The following is a 21661-nucleotide window of genomic DNA, read 5'->3' as shown; positions in this document are numbered from 1 at the left end:
GTTGGGAACCACTGCTTTAGATGCTCTTCTATATGGTTGAATTCTCTGTGGCGGTCAATGCAATTGACCCTGTTTCAAATTCTAGTTTCCTCTACCCTGTCCACAGCACTGCATGCTCTGAGGGCTATGGAGACAATAGACCCCAACTGTACTGTGCCATCCCATAAGTTGTTCTGTTGAGTCCAGAGACAGGTGCCTAACATGTGACACAGCAGTCCATCATTGACACAAGCAGTACATGTTTCTGGTATCCCTGTGTGTCCCGAACAATTACATGTGTGTGGCAAACCTGTTGTGTTGTGTTGATGTGTGTATTTAAGACTAAGCCATGTGTACCATGTACTCCATGCACTTCAGTACAGTTGGCCTAGAGTTATTCCCATGCAAGTGTTATAAAGCAGTCTTATACTGTGAGTGCAGTCTGTAAGTAAGTACGCACAGTGGTAGCCTAGCCTACGTGTGGGCTTCCATAGGTCTTCTGGGTGCAGTGGTAGACATGCCAGGAGGACAGTCTGTGAATATTATGGTCTGTCACCAGTGGCCTAGAGTTTCCCTGGAGACCATGTGACTGGTATTTTTTCTCCTGTCTTTTTAGGAGTTGTGTTTATTATGGGATGTTGGTGGCTGGAGTATTATGGTCTGCCAGAGAGAGGGCGGGAGGAGGAGTGTCTCCATGACAACGGGGTTGCTAAGGGGCAGGGTGTGTGTGCAGTAGAAGTGTGTGTGTGTGTAGAGGGGGGAGGTGCGTGAAGGCTGAGTATTATGGTCTGTCCGTTGCGAGGTAACTATGCAGAGTTGTGTGAGTGTTACAGAACGCCGAGGGAGGGGGGATTATTCTGGGATGTCTGCCCCCTTTGTGTGTTTGTGAGGATGTTAGCTAAGCTCTGCTAGCCACTGAGGCTGGGGGAGAGAAGGGGGACGGAGTGTGCAACGTGTTTTGCGGGGTCATTAACGACATATTTTACTGGATATTGTTGCTCATTAATTTATATTAAAGACTAATACCATTGCTGAGAGACAATTATTACACGAAGGAAACCCATATCTAACAGGGACTACAGTAAGTTTCTCACAAGTCTTAGGGGTTTCACTTGAACCCTGACTGTAACTGTAAGTTTGCCTAAATTGAGTTTGTATCGCGAGTGGGGCAGTATTCCAGAGAGTACTATAATGCACCTATCTATTCAATACACGATGATTGACGGGTGTCCATTGCTACAGCTTCCTATGCGGTGTGGACAGGCATGCCAATTGAAAACAAATGTTTTTCGATTTAATAAGATAGTTAACATGTCACACCGTGACCTGTCAATGTAATATATACTTATTATTATTCGAGAAATACCAATAGGATTGCTAATTCAAGCAAATGTTTTTTTCCTTCTTACAGCGACCCCCCCTCCCCAGGACACCCCCGTTCCATTCTCCACCACCCACACGTATTTTGCCCTCCTCCCTCACAAGATCGGGCAGGGTTCGGTGGAGGGATTAGCTCGCTTTTAATTTAAATTAATTATTATTGAAATATGTCTGGAAGCGAGGACGAGCGGGATGACTTGGAACCTACAGGACTTGCACATGGTAAGACATCGTCAGCGATCTATTTTTTCAGAACAAGCTTGCAGGTTGGTAACGTTAGTTAACGGTACGTTAGCTAGTTAGCTAGCTTATTTGCTAGCTACTCTAGTCTGGTGCTGGTAGTGACAATTTACATTAGGCAGCCCAGTTCGCTAGCTAGCCGAATGTTTTGCTTCTACACTAGCTGGCAAACTTGATAGCACGCTAGCTAGCTAGCTACCAATAGAGAGTGCGTAAATATTTGCACTGCCAATGCATGCGTGTTGTTGTTAGAAGTTGCGTCCACGACCATTTGCTGGCAAAGTCACACGAGTCATGCGTACTGAACTGGCAGCTGGCGTGCAGTGCATATCTTTATATCAAAATGTATCCAAAACACTGTCAATAAAGCTTGTCTGGAGTTGACAGTTTTAGAATTTTATACAAATCCCTCGGTAATCTATGAATATTTTTTTTAATTAATATAATTATCTCGTAATTATCTCAATCAATTATGCATTATATTCAATCAATTCCTGTACCCTTTCCATCGGCAGATGAGGAGGAACCAGAAGAGGCTGTGTCTGACGTCGAGGTCCCCACCAAGTCAAAGAAGAAGAAGAAAGCCAAGAAGAGCCGTGAGAGCAGGATCAACAAGAGACCAAGACCTGTCAGAGAGGTAGGATGGGCATCATCCTTCCTTACATGCAGTATCCTAGTCACTGATATCAGGGATTTCTCCAAGGAAGTTGGGAGGGAAGAATGCATTTTGAAGTATATTAATAACAATACGGATAGCCCCTAGCCTTTGACCCTTTTGACCTGTCCTTAGTATAGATTTTCAGCATTTGTGAATTTTTTTTCTTCTTCATATTTGCATCTATGTTGACTCATTTTGTTTCCTCTCAGGAGGTGCCAGTCAGCTCACCAGAACCCTTCTTAGCAGTGGAGCAAGTAGCGAGGGAGGAGGAAGAAGGAGGAGGAGGTAGAGCCAGGTCAGAAAGCGAGGGAAGTGATTACGCCCCGAGGGGGAAGAAGAAGAAGCGCTCCAGCTCCTCCAAAGACAAGAAGAAGGGAGGAGGGACGAGTGGAGAGAAGGAGAAAGGTGGAGGCTCATCCAGCTCCAAGAGTAAACGCAAAGAACCAGAACTAGAGAAAGATGAGGATGATGAGGATGATGATGATGAAGATAGCCAGGTGAGGATGAAGGCTACGAGGATGTGGGTGTTGCAGGTGGGGTGAACGAGGGAGTCGTTGATTCTGTTTTGATTTGAAGCAGCCCCTGCAATGCACTTAATGACCCTGTTGGCTCAGTGACCCTGAATGTAATGATATCCTCACTCCGCCCACTCTCCAGGAGCCCAAGAGCTCGACTCAGCTGCTGGAGGACTGGGGCATGAAAGACATCGACCATGTCTTCACTCAGAAGGACTACACCACCATCACCAACTACAAGGCCTTCAGCCAGTTTGTCAGGTTAACACACCTCTCTCACGTCTCATGTTTTCTACTTGCTTTTTGCTATTCTCCTTCTATTTCTATTTCCACTGTAGCATGTTTCAGTACCACTTCACCTGGATAGCGCAGCTTTTGTGGATCGGGGGAGAAAGTTACTTCATATCTGTGTGTGACTGAGCTAGCTACGACCAGTCTGAAACTGCCCCTACTTCTACCCCGAACTTAAACTAACATAGCAGGCGTAAAAAGATGCTTGAAAGGAGTCCCCAAATCTGTTTTTCAGAGCAAATGGAAGTTATGTTGAAAATACTGTATCCCTGAAAACCGCAAACATCCGCTTTCTGCTGGCTCCCCGTTGAGTGCCCCAAACTTAACCTCTGCCTCTCCTTTGGCCTCACTTCCCCAGACCCCTCATCGCAGCCAAGAACCCCAAGATCGCTGTGTCCAGGATGATGACTCTGATGATGGCCAAGTGGAGGGAGTTCAGCACCAACAACCCTCTGAAGGTAACACAACCCAATACAACATTGTTATTACATGACATTACATTGCTATTACAATACATTACAAATGTATTTTGACTATGATTGCATGTTCTTTATAGCAACGGTCCTGATTTCCATCCTGCCTTGTCTAACCCTCTGTAGGGCTGTGCCAGTGCCAACGCAGCCCTGGCAGCTGCCAACGTGGCTGCGGCCGTGGAAAGTATGGTGGTGGCAGGGACAGAGGCAGGAGGGGATACAGGGGCGGGGGGTAGTGCCGCTAAAGACTCCCCTCCAGCTGCACCCGCTTCTGTAGCTGTGCCCGCTGTGCCTGCACCCCCACTCCGCAAGGCCAAGACCAAAGAGGGCAAAGGTGAGGAACAAGTTAAAGGAATGCTGATGGAGGGAGCATGTATAATATTATTTTTGGGGATTCGTTGTAGAATAAGGGAATAATTGAACTCCATCTCCCTCTGCAGGCCCCAATGCTCGCAGGAGGTCCAAGCCCAACCCTAAGCCTGCCCCCAAGCCCAAAGCCAAGAAGGTGGCTCCGCTCAAGATTAAACTGGGAGGCTTCAACAGCAAGAGGAAGAGATCCTCGGTAAGAACACTAACTTGTCTGAGAATCAACTGATATGCAGTAAGCCTTGCCATACTTCTGTCCCACAATTCTATCATTGTATCTTTGTCTCTGTTTCTCTCTCTCCCTGTGTTGTTGTCAGAGTGAGGAGGATGAGCTTGACGTGGAGAGTGACTTTGACGACGGGACCTTTGAAGTGTCGGACGGCTCCAACAGCCACAGCAGCCGCTCCAAGAAGAAGGTCAAGACCGCCAAGAAGAAGAAGAAAGGTTGGCATGGAAACGCAACTGTCATCTCTTGACCTCTTATTCTATGTAATGGAGGTGTCTACATGCTATACCTTGGGGCTATAGCATGTAGACTAGTGTTCAGTCACATACCTTAGATCAGGAGAGCTATAGGGGTTTCAGGCTTTTGTTCCAGTCCAGCACTAACACACTTGATTCAACTAATTGTGTTGTTGATGATCATGTGATTAGAGGAATCAGAGGATTAGAGGAACCAAGGACCTGGCTCTCAGCCAATCCTTTGATAGTATTAAATGTTTTTGACAGGACCATCATCATGTACCATCCCCCTCCCTCCTAACTCCTCCTCTTCCCTCCTAACTCCTCCCCCTCCCTCCTAACTCCTCCTCTTCCCATCCCAGTTGAGGAGGATGGTGACGGCTATGAGACAGACCACCAGGACTACTGTGAGGTGTGCCAGCAGGGAGGGGAGATCATCCTGTGTGACACCTGTCCCAGGGCCTACCACATGGTCTGTCTGGACCCCGACATGGAGAAGGCCCCCGAGGGCAAGTGGAGCTGCCCCCACTGTGTAAGTACACAATGTACCCAGTCTGAAGCCGGCCCATAGTCCAACCCATGGCTAGGTAGAGTTAACACCATATTGCTTGTATACACTGTATGTATTTTCTCTTTAATGACTAAAGATTGATGTGATATCCTATTTCTGATAATGACCTTTTTCTATCCTGGTCCTTCTCTCTTTCACTCCTCCTATCTTTCACTCTCCTTCCATTTGTCCTTCATCACCCCCCCTTCCTCCCCTACTCTCACCTCCCCTCTCTGGTTCTGCCCCCTTTCCCCCACTCTCGCTTCCCCTCCATCATTCCACTCCCCTCTCTTCCCATTTCCTCTCAACACCCCCCCACCTCTTCCCTCCCTCTCCCTTCTCACTCCCCTTCCTGCACTCTCACTACCCCCTCCGCCACACCCCTCCCGCATTCTTCCCCCCCCCCCCCCTCCCCCGCCTGCTCTCTCCTCCCACTCTCTTTTTGTTCCTCCCTCCCTGCAGGAGAAAGAGGGGATCCAGTGGGAGGCCAGAGAGGAGCTGTCTGAGGGAGAGGGGGAGGACGAGGAGGTGGGGAGGGATGAGGGATGGGTAGAGGAGGAGGATGACCATCACATAGAGTTCTGCAGGGTGTGTAAGGATGGGGGAGAGCTGCTGTGCTGTGACACCTGTACCTCCTCCTACCACATCCACTGTCTCAACCCCCCCCTCCCCGAGATACCCAACGGGGAATGGATCTGCCCACGCTGCATGGTGAGCCCTGCCACCCTGTGTATGTGTATGTCTGTGAGAGAGAGAGAGAATGAATCTCAACGTATGGGTGTTGGATGTACATGATTATTAAAGAGAACATGTTCTGTTATACTTGTGTGGGTGGCTACACCTACATCATATGGAATTCTTGATTTGAGTCAGCTATACAGCTGCCATTTCACTCTCATTTCTGATCTCTCCTCGTATACGCTGGCATTGTTTTTTAAATGTATAATGACGAAAGATTGCAGATAGAGATGCAATATGTAGTGTTGACATGATTGACAAAGAAGATATTTTTTTACACAAGATATTTCTTTGTGAATGTATATCTGATTGTTCCTGAATTTCCCTCAGTGCCCGGGAATGAAGGGTAAAGTCCAGAAGGTTCTGACCTGGAAGTGGGGTGAACCTCCGCCCCCTACACCTGTGCCCCGTCCACTGGACCTCCCAGCCGAGGCCCCAGACCCTGTCCCATTGGCCGGCCGACCAGAGAGGCAGTTCTTTGTCAAATGGTGCAACATGTCTTACTGGCACTGCTCCTGGGTCCAAGAGCTACAGGTAACACGCTCAACCAGCAATATGCCACTGTAATATGCAGGCTTAATTAGGGCTGTGGCGGCCATTACATTTTGTCAGACGGTTATTGTCATGCAAAAGACTGCTGGTCTCATGGTAATTGACCGTTAATTAACATAATCACGTTAGGGGACAGAATGCGGTCGGACCATCACATAATTGGCATATACAGTGGGGAGAACAAGTATTTGATACACTGCCGATATTGCAGGTTTTTCAACTTACAAAGCATGTAGAGGTCTGTAATTTTTATCATAGGTACACTTCAACTGTGAGAGACGGAATCTAAAACAAAAATCCAGAAAATCACATTGTATGATTTTTAAGTAATTAATTTGCATTTTATTGCATGACATAAGTATTTGATACATCAGAAAAGCAGAACTTAATATTTGGTACAGAAACCTTTGTTTGCAATTACAAAGATCATACGTTTCCTGTAGTTATTGACCAGGTTTGCACACATTGCAGCAGGGATTTTGGCCCACTCCTCCATACAGACCTTCTCCAGATCCTTCAGGTTTCGGGGCTGTCGCTGGGCAATACGGACTTTCAGCTCCCTCCAAAGATTTTCTATTGGGTTCATGTCTGGAGACTGGCTAGGCCACTCCAGGACCTTGAGATGCTTCTTACGGAGCCACTCCTTAGTTGCCCTGGCTGTGTGTTTCGGGTCGTTGTCATGCTGGAAGATCCAGCCACGACCCATCTTCAATGCTCTTACTGAGGGAAGGAGGTTTTTGGCCAAGATCTCGCGATACATGGCCCCATCCATCCTCCCCTCAATATGGTGCAGTCGTCCTGTCCCCTTTGCAGAAAAGCATCCCCAAAGAATGATGTTTCCACCTCCATGCTTCACGGTTGGGAGGGTGTTCTTGGGGTTGTACTCAACCTTCTTCTTCCTCCAAACACGGCGAGTGGAGTTTAGACCAAAAAGCTATATTTTTGTCTCATCAGACCACATGACCTTCTCCCATTCCTCCTCTGGATCATCCAGATGGTCATTGGCAAACTTCAGACGGGCCTGGAAATGCGCTGGCTTGAGCAGGGGGACCTTGCATGCGCTGCAGGATTTCAATCCATGACGGTGTAGTGTGTTACTAATGGTTTTCTTTGAGACTGTGGTCCCAGCTCTCTTCAGGTCATTGACCAGGTCCTGCCGTGTAGTTATGGGCTGATCCCTCACCTTTCTCATGATCATTGATGCCCCACGAGGTGAGATCTTGCATGGAGCCCCAGACCGAGGGTGGTTGACCGTCATCTTCAACTTCTTCCATTTTCTAATAATTGCGCCAACAGTTGTTGCCTTCTCACCAAGCTGCTTGCCTATTGTCCTGTAGCCCATCCCAGCCTTGTGCAGGTCTACAATTTTATCCCTGATGTCCTTACACAGCTCTCTGGTCTTGGCCATTGTGGAGAGATTGGAGTCTGTTTGATTGAGTGTGTGTACAGGTGTCTTTTATACAGGTAACAAGTTCAAACAGGTGCAGTTAATACAGGTAATGAGTGGAGAACAGGAGGGCTTCTTAAAGAAAAACTAACAGGTCTGTGAGAGCCGGAATTCTTACTGGTTGGTAGGTGATCAAATACTTATGTCATGCAATAAAATGCAAATTAATTACTTAAAAATCATACAATGTGATTTTTTGGATTTTTGTTTTAGATTCCGTCTCTCACAGTTGAAGTGTACCTATGATAAAAATTACAGACCTCTACATGCTTTGTAAGTAGGAAAACCTTCAAAATCGGCAGTGTATCAAATACTTGTTCTCCCCACTGTATATTACTCTTACAGAATTTCCACATGGGTGAGGATATTGGAAATTTAATCAAAGCCTACTGGATGATTAACTAGGACAGAATAATTTATAACTGATTTTTTCCGACATAACATAGGTACAGCAGATCCCCTTATTGTATGGGACACTTTTAAATGTGCCTTTAGAGGCCATGCAATTCAGTACTCATCGATAAAAGAAAAGACATTTAGATCAAAAGAGTCCATGTTAACAAAGGAAATTGAAGGACTAACAGTACAGATAGATAGCAATAAAAACTGTACCATAGAGGAAAAACAAAAAGAAATGGAGGAACTTATTCTAGAAAGATCCAGTGTAATATATTATAAAAATAAAGCGAACTGGATGGAATATGGGGAAAATGCACCAAATTATTTTTAGATCAAATTGTTTGGTTGAAAAATGTGTTACAAATGATGGATGAGCTGGTGCATGATATCTAAGGAAGTCTCGAGCAATTGCTCGTTTCAGGTAGAGGTAGAGTATCGCCTGAGGTAGAGCATCGCCTGAGGTAGAGCATCTCATGATAAGCTGTAGACCACACTACCTACCGAGAGAGTTTTCATCTGTATTCTTCGTAGCTGTTTACATACCACCACAGTCAGTGGGTGGCACTAAGACAGCATTGAATGAGCTGTATTCCGCCATAAGCAAACAAGAAAATGCTCACCCAGAGGCGGCGCTCCTAGTAGCCCGGGGATTTTAATGCAGGGAAACTTAAATCCGTTTTACCAAATTTCTATCAGCATGCTAAATATGCAACTAGAGGAAAAATAACTCTGGACCACCTATACTCCACACACAGAGCCACATACAAGGCTCTCCCTCGTCCTCCATTTGGCAAATATGACCATAATTCTATTCTCCTGATTCCTGCTTACAAGCAAAAATTAAAGCAGGAAGCACCAGTGACTAGATCAATAAAAAAAGTGGTCAGAGGAAGCAGATGCTAAGCTACAGGACTGTTTTGCCAGCATAGACTGGAATATGCTCCGGGATTCCTCCGATGGCATTGAGGAGTACACCACATCTGTCTTTGGCTTCATCAATAAGTGCATCGATGATGTTGTCCCCAAAGTGATTGTACGTACATACTCCAACCAGAAGTCATGGATTATAGGCAACATCCGCACTGAGCTAAAGGCTAGAGCTGCCGCTTTCAAGGAGCGGGACTCTAACCGGGAAGCTTATAAGAAATCCCACTATGCCCTCCGACGAACCATCAAACAGGCAAAGCGTCAATACAGGACTAAGATCGAGTCGTACTACACCGGCTCTGATGCTCGTCGGATGTGGCAGGGCCTGCAAACCATTACAAACTACAAAGGGAAGCACAGCCGAGAGCTGCCCAGTGACACGAGCCTACCAGGCGAGCTAAACTACTTCTATGCTCGCTTCGAGGCAAATAACACCGAAACATGCATGAGAGCACCAGCTGTTCCGGAAGACTTGTGCGATCACACTCTCCGCAGCCGATGTGAGTAAGACCTTTAAACAGGTCAACATTCACAAGGCCGCAGGGCCAGACAGATTACCAGGACGTGTACTGCGAGCATGCGCTGACCAACTGGCAAGTGTCTTCGCTGACATTTTCAACCTCTCCCTGTCCGTGTCTGTAATACCAACATGTTTTAAGCAAACCACCATAGTGCTTGTTCCCAAGAACACTAAGGTAACCTGCCTAAGTGCTTTGAAATGCTGGTCATGGCTCACATCAACACCATCATCCCAGAAACCCGAGACCCACTCCAATTTGCTTCCCGCCACAACAGATCCACAGATGATGCAATCTCTATTGCACTCCACACTGCCCGTTCCCACCTGGACAAAAGGTACACCTATGTGAGAATGCTATTCATTGACTACATCTCAGCGTTCAACACCATAGTGCCCTCAAAGCTCATCAATAAGATAAACCTACAAACCTATTCCCCCTCAGGAGACTGAAAAGATTTGGCATGGGTCCTCAGATCCTCAAACGTTTCTACACCTGCACCATCGAGAAAATCCTGACTGGTTGCATCACTGCCTGGTATGTCAACTGCTCAGCCTCCGACAGCAAGGCACTACAGAGGGTAGTGCGAACATCCCAGTACATCACTGGGGCCAAGCTTCCTGCCATCCAGGACCTCTATACCAGGCGGTGTCAGGGGAAGGTCCTGCCACCCTGGTCATAGACTGTTCTATGTGAAGGTGAGGGTGACCGTGACCCCCAGCTTCTCCATAAAGGCTTTCCAGACCCGCAAAGTGAACTGGGGACCACGGTCGGTAACGATGTCCTCTGGAAGACTGTAGTACCGGAAGACCTGCTGGAACAGTGACCTGGAGAGTGGTAGGTAGTCCAGAGAGAGGGATAAAACGGGGGGATTTAGAGAATATGTCAACAACAACCATAATAGTGGTAAAACCATCAGAAAGGGGGAGATCAGTTACAAAGTTTATGGACAGGTGTGACCAAGGCCGCTGAGGCATGGGAAGGGGAAATAGTTTTCCTGCTGGAGTGTGCCAGGGAGATTTGGATTGAGCGCCAGCTCATTCCATCTACTGGAGGCTGCCACATTCTGAAAGGTGAGGGCATACTCTGCAGTGGTCTGGGCACCCTGCTGGAGTTGGAACAGTCGCTCACCTCCCTCTCTGCCCTCTGGAGGTTGGTCGAAGACCGCCCTGAACAGAGCCATGAACCTCTCATAGTAACCCAGTTCCTCCTCCCATGCGGACCGTGGCAACCTTGGACCTCTCGATGATGGGGGCTCCCGTTTGATAGGTGAAGTAGAGGGAGCACTTGAGTAGGAAGCCACGGCATTTCGATGAAGTTCCGTCATACTTCTCCGGAAGGGATAGTCAGGCATCGCTGACCTGGGCGGACAGCTGGGTGGGCTGGGGGACTGGCTCACTGTGATGACCCGTGGTAGGAGGCCCTCTGATAGGGGTATGGAGAACCTCGCTGGTGGTGTCGAGGCGGTGGAGAACATGGAAGTTTCCCTCATGGTTGTACCCAGTTGCGACATTTGGTTGTGGTGTTGGTGGAGTAGATGACCCTGTTCATTGACCGTCTAGAAGAAGGTTTTATCTTCTGCTGCTTCCATATTGTGAGGTGGTATTCTGTAACGTATATGCCGGGAGTCAGGAAACAGGTGCAGAAGGTGAGTTTAATAATCAAATCAAATGTTATTGGTCACATACATGGCTAGCAGATGTTAATGTGAGTGTAGCGAAATGCTTGGGCTTCTAGTTCCGACAGTGCAGTAATATCTAACAAGTAATGTAACAATTCCCCAACTACCTAATACACACAAATCTAAAGAGCTGGAATAAGAATATGTATCATGACACAAGGCGAGCCCCAGATGCAGACACAGGAGGCAGATGGTTGGAGTCTTACAATATTTATTAATCCAATAGGATAAGGCAAGAGAATGGTCGCGGACAGGCAAAAGAGTCAAAACCAGTTCAGAGTCCAAAAGGTACCGAAGGGCAGGCAGAATCAAGGTCAGAGCAGGGCAGGATGATCAGGCAGGCGGGAAAGTAGTCCAGAGACAAGCAGGGGTCAAAACCTGGAAGACTAACAAAAAGAGAATAGCAAAAGGAGATCGGGAAAAACACGCTGGTTGACTTGACTAACAAACAAGACGAACTGGCACAGAGAGACAGGAATCACAGGGAAAAATACACTGGGGGAAATAAGCGACATCTGGAGGAGGTGGAGACAATAACAGGAACAGGTGAAACAGATCAGGGCGTGACATATGTACGTATAAATATATGGATGAGCGATGGCCGAACGGCATAGGAAAGGTACAGTAGATGGTTTAAGGTACAGTATATACATATGAGATGAGTAATGTAAGATATGTTAACATTATTAAAGTGGCATTGTTTAAAGTGACTAGTGATCCATTTATTAAAGTGGCCAGTGATTTGAGTCTCTATGTAGGCAGCAGCCTCTCTGAGTTAGTGATTGCTGTTTAGCAGTCTGATGGCCTTGAGATAGAAGCTGTTTTTCAGTCTCTCGGTCCCAGCATTGATGCACCTGTACTGACCTCGCCTTCTGGATGGTAGCGGGGTGAACAGGCAGTGGCTCGGGTGGTTGTTGTCCATGATGATCTTTTTGGCCCTCCTGTGACTTTGGGTGCTGTAGGTGTCTTGGAGTGCATGTAGTTTGCCCCCGGTGATGCGTTGTGCAGACTGCACCACTCTCTGGAGAGCCTTACGTTTGCGTGCGGTGCAGTTGCCGTACCAAGCGGTGATACAGCCCGACAGGATGCTCTCGATTGTGCATCTGTAAAAGTTTGTGAGGGTTTTAGGTGACAAGCCACATTTCTTCAGCCTCCTGAGGTTGAAGTGACTCTCTGACTGGCCACGTAGTCATGAGTGAACAGGGAGTACAGGAGGGGGCTGAGCATGCACCCTTGTGGGGCCCCAGTGTTGAGGGTCAGCGAAGTGGAGATGTTGTTTCCTACCTTCACCACCTGGGGGCGGCCAATCAGATAGTCCAGGACCCAATTGCACAGGTCGGGGTTCTGACCCAGGGCCTCCAGCTTAATGATGAGCTTGGAGGGTACTATGGTGTTGAATGCTGAGCTGTAGTCAATGAACAGCATTCTTACATAGGTATTTCTCTTGTCCAGATGGGATAGGGCAGTGTGCAGTGTGATGGCGATTGCATCGTCTGTGGACTTGTTGGGGTGGTATGCAAACTGAAATGGGTCTAGGGTGGCAGGTAAGGTGGAGGTAATATGATCATTGACTAGTCTCTCAAAGCACTTCATGATGACAGAAGTGAGTGCTATGGGGTGGTAGTCATTTAGTTCAGTTGTCTTTGCCTTCTTGGGTACAGGAACAATGGTCTCCATCTTGAAGCATGTGGGGACAGCAGACTGGGATAGGGAGCGATTGAATATGTCTGTAAACACACCAGCCAGCTGGTCTGCGCATGCTCTGAGGCGGCGGCTAGGGATGCCATCTGGGCCAGCAGCCCTGCGAGGGTTAACACTTTTAAATGTCTTACTCATGTTGGCCACGGATAAGGAGAGGGTGGCACTGTATTATCCTCAAAGCGGGCAAAGAAGGTGTTTAGTTTGTCTGGAAGCGAGACGTCGGTGTCCGTGACGTGGCTGGTTTTCTTTTTGTAGTCCGTGATTTCCTGTAGACCCTGCCACATACGTCTCGTGTCTGAGCCATTGAATTGCAACTTCACTTTGTCCTTATACCGACATTTCGCTTGTTTGATTGCCTTGCGGAAGGAATAACTACACTGTTTGTATTTGGCCATATTCTCAGTCCTCTTTCCATGGTTAAATGCGGTGTTTCGCGCTTTCAGTTTTGCGCGAATGCCGCCATCCATCCACGGTTTCTGGTTAGGGTAGGTTTTAATAGTCACAGTGGGTACAACATCTCCAATGCACTTCCTTATAAACTCACTCACAGAGTCAGTATATATATCGATGTTAATCTCTGAGTCTGCCCGGATCATTTCCCAGTCCGAGTGATCAAAATAATCTTGAAGCGTGGATTCCGATTGGTCAGACCAGTGTTGAATGGTTCTAGTCACGGGTACATCCTGTTTGAGTTTCTGCCTATAAGATGGTCGGAACAAGATGGAGTCGTGGTCGGATTTGCCCGAAGGGAGGGCGAGGAAGGGCCTTGTATGCATTCCTAAGGACTCGAAACGAGGCAACCATCTCTGTCGGCGTCATCTTCATGAAACGATACAAAAGAACAAACATGAGAAGCGAACTGAACATGAGAGAAAACAATACCACCTCATGACTGATGACAACTGAGGGCAAAATAAAGGGGGCGAAATCAAGGAGAAAATGATGACCAGGTGTGTGTAATGATGAGGAACAGGTGTGCGTAATATAATAGCCTGTACCGGTGGTTGGTAGACCGGCGACGTCGAGCGCTGGAGGGAGGGAGCAGAAGTAGGTGTGACAATATGTTTATAAGTCCCGTGCCATTATTTTATTTTACATGATTTTATAGTAAGAAGGATATAATTGAAATTAGCTGAATAAAATAGAAAGGATATTTTTCCCATTTATGGAGCATATGAAGTGGCAATGTTGAGCGAAAAAGTGATCACTTGAAACAGGTCCTATATGCTAGATTTGAGAGTTATTTGGCAACTTTAGTTGTGAGTGATACAAACCATAGAATGTCTCAGAAATCAGGCTGCTTGGGTTTTATAGCGGAACATGTGCTTAATATGAGCAGCTGAGAAAGAAATATAACAACACTTATTTCACTCAACGCGGCAGGTAGCCTAGTGGTTAGAGTGTTGGGCCAGTAACCGAAAGGTTGCTGGATCAAATCCCAAGCTGACAAGGTAAAAATCTGTCGTTGGGCCCCTGAACAAGGCAGTGTTCCCCGGTAGGCTTGCCTAGTTAAATAAAGGTTCAATTATATATAGATTTAAAAAAATAAAATAATAATGCAGTCCACACTCAAAGGCAATTACTCACATTTGTTAGGATAGACCCAATATGTTCCAAAGACATCTTAAATCAGTTTGTTTTATGTTTTTCTGCCATGTGTAATATGCGGTAGGCTATGTATTGTAAAGACACAACAATCATCATTTCAATTTGTTGTTTTTGAGCTTGGGCTAATAAGCCTATGCATAAACTCAAATATGCGTTTGGGTGTTTTGAATTAGTCATCATCTGAGAAAGTGCTGTCCATTTTGTTAGGTTAGGCTTTGAAACAACATCCACAACAACCATGTTTTATACTGTTTCAACCTGCTGTTAAACTTGTTTCTTCAAATTGATCATCACAGTGAGATGAGTTTTAAAAGTATGATAGGCCTTCTGTTTTGATGATAAGTGTTTGATGTGATTTTCCATTGCATTTGCTTTGATGTCAGAGTGGTTAGAGGGACAATAGAGCCCTGAGTACCAGACCATTATGACCTGATGGAAGGACAATAGAGCCCTGAGTACCAGACCATTATGACCTGATGGAGGGACAATAGAACCCTGAATTCCAGGCCATTAACAACCTGATGGAGGGACAATAGAGCCCTGAGTACAAGACCATTAGGACCTGATGGAGGGACAATAGAGCCCTGAGTACCACGCTGTTAGGACCTGATGGAGGGACAATAGAGCCCTGAGTACCAGGCCGTTAGGACCTGATGGAGGGACAATAGAGCCCTGAGTACCACGCTGTTAGGACCTGATGGAGGGACAATAGAACCCTGAGTACCAGGCCGTTAGGACCTGATGGAGGGACAATAGAGCCCTGAGTACCAGGCCATTAGCAACCTGATGGAGGGACAATAGAGCCCTGAGTACCAGACCATTAGGACCTGATGGAGGGACAATAGAGCCCTGAGTACCACGCCGTTAGGACCTGATGGAGGAACAACAGAGCCCTGAGTACCAGGCCGTTAGGACCTGATGGAGGGACAATAGAGCCCTGAGTACCAGGCCATTATGACCTGATGGAGGGACAATAGAGCCCCAAGTACCAGGCCATTATGACCTGATTGAGGGACAATAGAGCCCTGAGTACCAGGCCATTAGGAACTGATGGAGAGACAATAGAGCCCTGAGTACCAGGCCATTAGGAACTGATGGAGGGACAATAGAGCCCTGAGTACCAGGCCATTATGACCTGATGGAGAGACAATAGAGCCCTGAGTACCAGACCATTAGGAGCTGATGGTAGTTAGTAAGTTGGGTACTACTGTCGTGGAAAATCATTTTCAAATACAACGCTTACCAGAACTTTTAAAATCAAACATGCTCTTTATTACAACTGTACAGCCCACTGGCATGTCCCCGCGGAACACACCCCGCGGAACACACACCGCTTCCCAACCCCGGTTCCAACATTTATACATAAATAGCATATGGGTCCACCCCATATGCAAATAAGCATACTTCCCCTAATTCTTCCTGCCATCCTTATCTTTTTAGTTCAGGCTTCCTGCTTGTTCACGCCTACTAACGCCCATTATCTGCTTTCAGTTAAATTATAATAGTGGCCAGACCCATGCTTGTCTTAAAAATAATATATGTCCCTCTATACTCTAGGCCTATGACTCAACCCTGTATTTAATTCAATGCCCCAGCATGTTCTCTGGTATGTCCTTATTGGAATTGGCAGACTCTATGTCTCTTCTTATCATTAGTGTCCAGTTGCCTTAGGCATATTTCTCTGGTATGTGTGCTTTTAGTGGAATGTGTAGACTATAAGTCTAGTGTGTCCAATTGTTTTAGGTGCCCATGTGTCTGGTCAGTCTGTCAGCACAATGGAGAAAATAAGAGGGCCAGAACGTCCCTTAGTATATCTCCATTACCACAGTCTCATGATCAACGTGAACATGTGGTTCGTTACTTTAATGTTCAGCTGTCTTATGTCTTTATATGTTATCCATGTGTCTTATGTTACTACTACACTACCAAAGCATGTCCAGAGTGCATAAAAGGAGATTACCGTAACTCAACGGTCAAGTGGAATTTTACTGCCGTCATGACTGCCGGTGTGGCGGTAATACGGTCACCGCAACAGCCCTAGGCTCAATGTCTTCATCCTTATGTACTAAATAGAGAGCAGACTCACCTTTTACCCTCTTCACTCTTTTCCCTCCCTCCAGTTGGAGCTGAACTGCCAGGTGATGTTCCGTAACTACCAGAGGAAGACGGACATGGACGAGCCCCCGCTGGTGGACTTCGGAGGGGAGGGGGACGATGACAAGAGCACTAAGAGGAAGAACAAGGACCCCCTGTACGTCCACATGGAGGAGGAGTTCTACCGTTACGGAGTCAAGATGGAGTGGCTCATGATCCACCGCATCCTCAACCACAGGTAGCGCACACACAGGCACCTGGGATACACACGCTAACACACACACACGCACACACCTGGGATACACACGCTAACACACACACGCACACACCTGGGATACACACGCTAACACACACACGCACACACCTGGGATACACACGCTAACACACACACGCACGCACACACCTGGGATACACACGCTAACACACACACGCACGCACACACCTGGGATACACACGCTAACACACACACGCACACACAGGCACCTGGGATACACACGCTAACACACACACGCTAACACACACACGCACACACCTGGGATACACACGCTAACACACACACGCACACACCTGGGATACACACGCTAACACACACACGCACACACCTGGGATACACACGCTAACACACACACGCACACACCTGGGATACACACGCTAACGCACACACCTGGGATACACACGCTAACACACACACGCACACACCTGGGATACACACGCTAACACACACACGCACACACCTGGGATACACACGCTAACACACACACACGCACACACCTGGGATACACACGCTAACACACACACGCACACACCTGGGATACACACGCTAACACACACACGCACACACCTGGGATACACACGCTAACACACACACGCACACACCTGGGATACACACGCTAACACACACACGCACACACCTGGGATACACACGCTAACACACACACGCACACACCTGGGATACACACGCTAACACACACACGCACACACCTGGGATACACACGCTAACACACACACCTACACACCTGGGATACACACGCAAACACACACACGCATACACCTGGGATACACACGCAAACACACACACGCATACACCTGGGATACACACGCTAACACACACACGCACACACCTGGGATACACACGCAAACACACACACGCATACACCTGGGATACACACGCAAACACACACACGCATACACCTGGGATACACACGCTAACACACACACGCACACACCTGGGATACACACGCTAACACACACACACCTGGGATACACACGCACACACCTGGGATACACACGCTAACACACACACACACACACCTTAGATACACACGCTAACACACACACGCTAACACACACACGCACACACCTGGGATACACACGCTAACACACACACGCACACACCTGGGATACACAAGCAAACACACACACGCACACACCTGGGATACACACGCTAACACACACACACCGGGGATACACACGCTAACACACACACGCATACACCTGGGATACACACGCTAACACACACACGCACACACCTAGGATACACACGCTAACACACACACGCACACACCTGGGATACACATGCTAACACACGCACGCACATACCTGGGATACACACGCTAACACACACACACGCACACACCTGGGATACACACGCTAACACACACACGCCTGGGATACACACGCTAACACACACACGCCTGGGATACACACGCTAACACACACACACCTGAGATACACACACTAACACACACACACATGGGATACACACACTAACACACACACACATGGGATGCACACGCTAACACACACACACACCTGGATACACACGCTAACACACACACACACACACCTGGGGTACACACGCTAACACACACACACACACCTGGGATACACACGCTAACACACACACACCTGGGATACACACGCTAACACACACACACACCTGGGATACACACGCTAACCCACACACACCTGGGATACACACGCTAACCCACACACACCTGGGATACACACGCTAACACACACACACCTGGGATACACACGCTAACACACACACACCTGGGATACACACGCTAACACACCACAGCATAGGTAACATACTACCACCTCCTTACACAGTCAGTTCTGTAAAGGAATACAGATGTAAACCATAATATCATCATTCTCCTTCCCCTCTCCTCCTCTCTCCAGTGTGGATAAGAAGAACAACGTGCACTTCCTGATCAAGTGGAGGGATCTGGCCTACGACCAGGCCTCCTGGGAGAGTGAGGAGATGGACATCCCAGAGTACGACCAATACAAGCAGACCTACTGGAACCACAGGTGCACACACACACACACACACACACACACACACACACACACACACACACACACACACACACACACACACACACACACACACACACACACACACACACAAAAACATGCACATACTCACCCATGCATGCACACAAAACTCTGACAACTCTGCCTATAGCAACCTGTAGTAAGTAACCTGAAGCAATAATCTAATCCTCTTCATGTCTTCCATCTTTCTCTACCTACCAACTCTTCCATCTCTCTCTCTCAGAGAGTTGATGTTGGGAGATGAGGGCAGGCCTGGTAAGAAGCTGAAGAAGATAGCTAAAGTGAAGAAGAGTGAGAAACCCCCTGCTAACCCTGTGGTGGATGTAAGTACGGCTACTTCCTTGTTCCTTTTCATGTGAATCTTCCAAATCTCCCATTCACATTGATTCATGATTCTGTGATGTAAATGAAGATGTTTATCTTCCACTTCCCCTCCAGCCCACCATCAAGTTTGACCATCAGCCAGACTACCTGGACACTACACGGGGAACGCTGCACCCCTACCAGCTGGAGGGTCTCAACTGGCTGCGTTTCTCCTGGGCTCAGGCCACTGACACTATACTGGCTGATGAGATGGGTCTAGGCAAGACTGTCCAGACCGCTGTCTTCCTCTACTCACTCTACAAAGAGGTGTGTTGTTAGGGTCTGTATTGGGGTCTGTGTGTGCTGGATAGGCAAAAGGATGTGGTCATCTGATTCCATAGCGATGTGTTTCAGAAAGTGTGTGAGAGAGAGAGCGATATCCTGTGTGTATATAAGTTTGTGTCTCTCTTCCAGTCTGCCTTCTCTTATCAATAATTTCAGTAGGGGTACTGCCAAACCCTGGACAAACAATAAAACCGCCCATCAAAGGGGAAAAAGAGTCCAAAAAGAGGGACACTGTCCTAAAGGCAGGCTGGGACAAATACAAGCAAAGTCCACATAGTCTTATCAGAAGGCTAGGTTGAGTTATTACTCTACTGCTAAATACCTAGTGCGTGAATGATCAGTCCAGTGTTAGGGGATAAGGGCAGAGCATCTAAATCGGACTTAGGCACTTCTCTTTTCTGATTCACCTGAAGTGTTTTACTCACTCACCTTTTAACCCCTGACCTTCCACCTCTCCAGGGTCATTCAAAGGGCCCGTTCCTGGTGAGCGCCCCCCTGTCCACCATCATTAACTGGGAGAGAGAGTTTGAGTTGTGGGCCCCGGACATGTACGTGGTGACCTACGTAGGAGACAAGGACAGCAGAGCCGTCATCAGAGAGAACGAGTTCTCCTTCGAGGGCAATGCCATCCGGGGGGGCAAGAAGGCCTCTAAGATGAAGGTGAGAGATGAGTGGGATGGGAGGATGGGGAAAGACTGATAAGGTGCGGTCATGGTTGTTATTGTTGTTGATTTTTTTCTATCTCCCTCATTATATCTTTATTGTTACCCCCTAATCCTCTGCCTACTCCCTCTCGCTCTGTCCCCCTGCAGAAAGACTCATCGGTGAAGTTCCATGTCCTGCTGACGTCCTATGAGCTGATCACTATAGACCAGGCTGTGCTGGGCTCCATAGACTGGGCCTGTCTGGTGGTGGATGAGGCCCACAGGCTGAAGAACAACCAGTCAAAGGTCAGACACACACCAGTACAATAACCATTATAGTCATAACCAGTACCGTAACCATTATAGTCATAACCAGTACCGTAACCATTATATAATCATCCCGAGTGGCGCAGCAGTCTAAGGCACTGCATCTCAGTACAAGAGGCGTCACTACAGTCCCTGATTCGAACCCAGGCTGTATCACATCCAGACGTGATTGGGAGTCCCATAGGGCAGCGCACAATTGGCCCAGCGTCGTCCGGGTTTGACCGGGGTAGGCCATCATTGTAAATAAGAATTTGTTCTTAACTGACTTGCCTAGTTAAATAAAGGTTAAATAAATAAAATCAGAACCAGTACCATAACCGTTATAGTCATAACCATTATAGTCATAACCAGTACCATAACCATTATAGTCATAACCAGTACCGTAACCATTATAGTCATAACCAGTACCGTAACCATTATAGTCATAACCAGTACCGTAACCATTATAGTCATAACCAGTACCATAACCATTATAGTCATAACCAGTACCGTAACCATTATAGTCATAACCAGTACCGTAACCATTATAGTCATAGTCATAACCAGTACCATAACCATTATAGTCATAACCATTAAAGTAATATCCATTATAGTCATAACCAGTACCATAACCATTATAGTCATAACCAGTACCATAACCATTATAGTCATAACCAGTACCATAACCATTATAGTCATAACCAGTACCATAACCATTATAGTCATAACCAGTACCATAACCATTATAGTCATAACCAGTACCATAACCAGTATAGTCATAACCAGTACCATAACCAGTATAGTCATAACCAGTACCATAACCATTATAGACATAACCAGTACCATAACCATTATAGTCATAACCAGTACCATAACCATTAAAGTCATATCCATTATAGTCATAACCAGTACCATAACCATTATAGCCATAACCAGTACCATAACCAGTATAGTCATAACCAGTACCATAACCAGTATAGTCATAACCAGTACCATAACCATTATAGACATAACCAGTACCATAACCATTATAGTCATAACCAGTACCATAACCATTAAAGTCATATCCATTATAGTCATAACCATTATAGACATAACCAGTACCATAACCATTATAGTCATAACCAGTACCATAACC

General features: G+C 47.0%; 1 protein-coding gene across 1 annotated transcript in view; it reads left to right on the top strand.

Moving 5' to 3' along the window:
* Positions 1–762: 762 nt before the first annotated feature.
* The window catches only part of chd4b (chromodomain helicase DNA binding protein 4b), a 51197-nt gene continuing 30298 nt past the window's right edge, over positions 763–21661 (top strand). Inside the window, exons 1-18 of the mRNA XM_071396701.1 lie at positions 763–1060; positions 1391–1581; positions 2115–2236; positions 2467–2754; positions 2915–3033; positions 3422–3521; positions 3663–3870; positions 3977–4098; positions 4220–4346; positions 4727–4896; positions 5377–5625; positions 5983–6186; positions 16606–16817; positions 18767–18898; positions 19149–19248; positions 19364–19555; positions 20033–20233; positions 20386–20523. Coding sequence (XP_071252802.1) covers positions 1527–1581; positions 2115–2236; positions 2467–2754; positions 2915–3033; positions 3422–3521; positions 3663–3870; positions 3977–4098; positions 4220–4346; positions 4727–4896; positions 5377–5625; positions 5983–6186; positions 16606–16817; positions 18767–18898; positions 19149–19248; positions 19364–19555; positions 20033–20233; positions 20386–20523 — 2739 coding nt within the window. The 5' untranslated portion in view covers positions 763–1060; positions 1391–1526. The remainder of the gene's footprint in view (positions 1061–1390; positions 1582–2114; positions 2237–2466; positions 2755–2914; positions 3034–3421; positions 3522–3662; positions 3871–3976; positions 4099–4219; positions 4347–4726; positions 4897–5376; positions 5626–5982; positions 6187–16605; positions 16818–18766; positions 18899–19148; positions 19249–19363; positions 19556–20032; positions 20234–20385; positions 20524–21661) is intronic.

The sequence above is a fragment of the Salvelinus alpinus genome, chromosome 4 (assembly GCF_045679555.1).
Source record: "Salvelinus alpinus chromosome 4, SLU_Salpinus.1, whole genome shotgun sequence".
In the NCBI taxonomy this organism is placed as follows: Eukaryota; Metazoa; Chordata; class Actinopteri; order Salmoniformes; family Salmonidae; genus Salvelinus; species Salvelinus alpinus.
The sequence above is the reverse complement of the archived record's forward strand: the minus strand, read 5'-3'. Positions and strand labels throughout refer to the sequence as shown.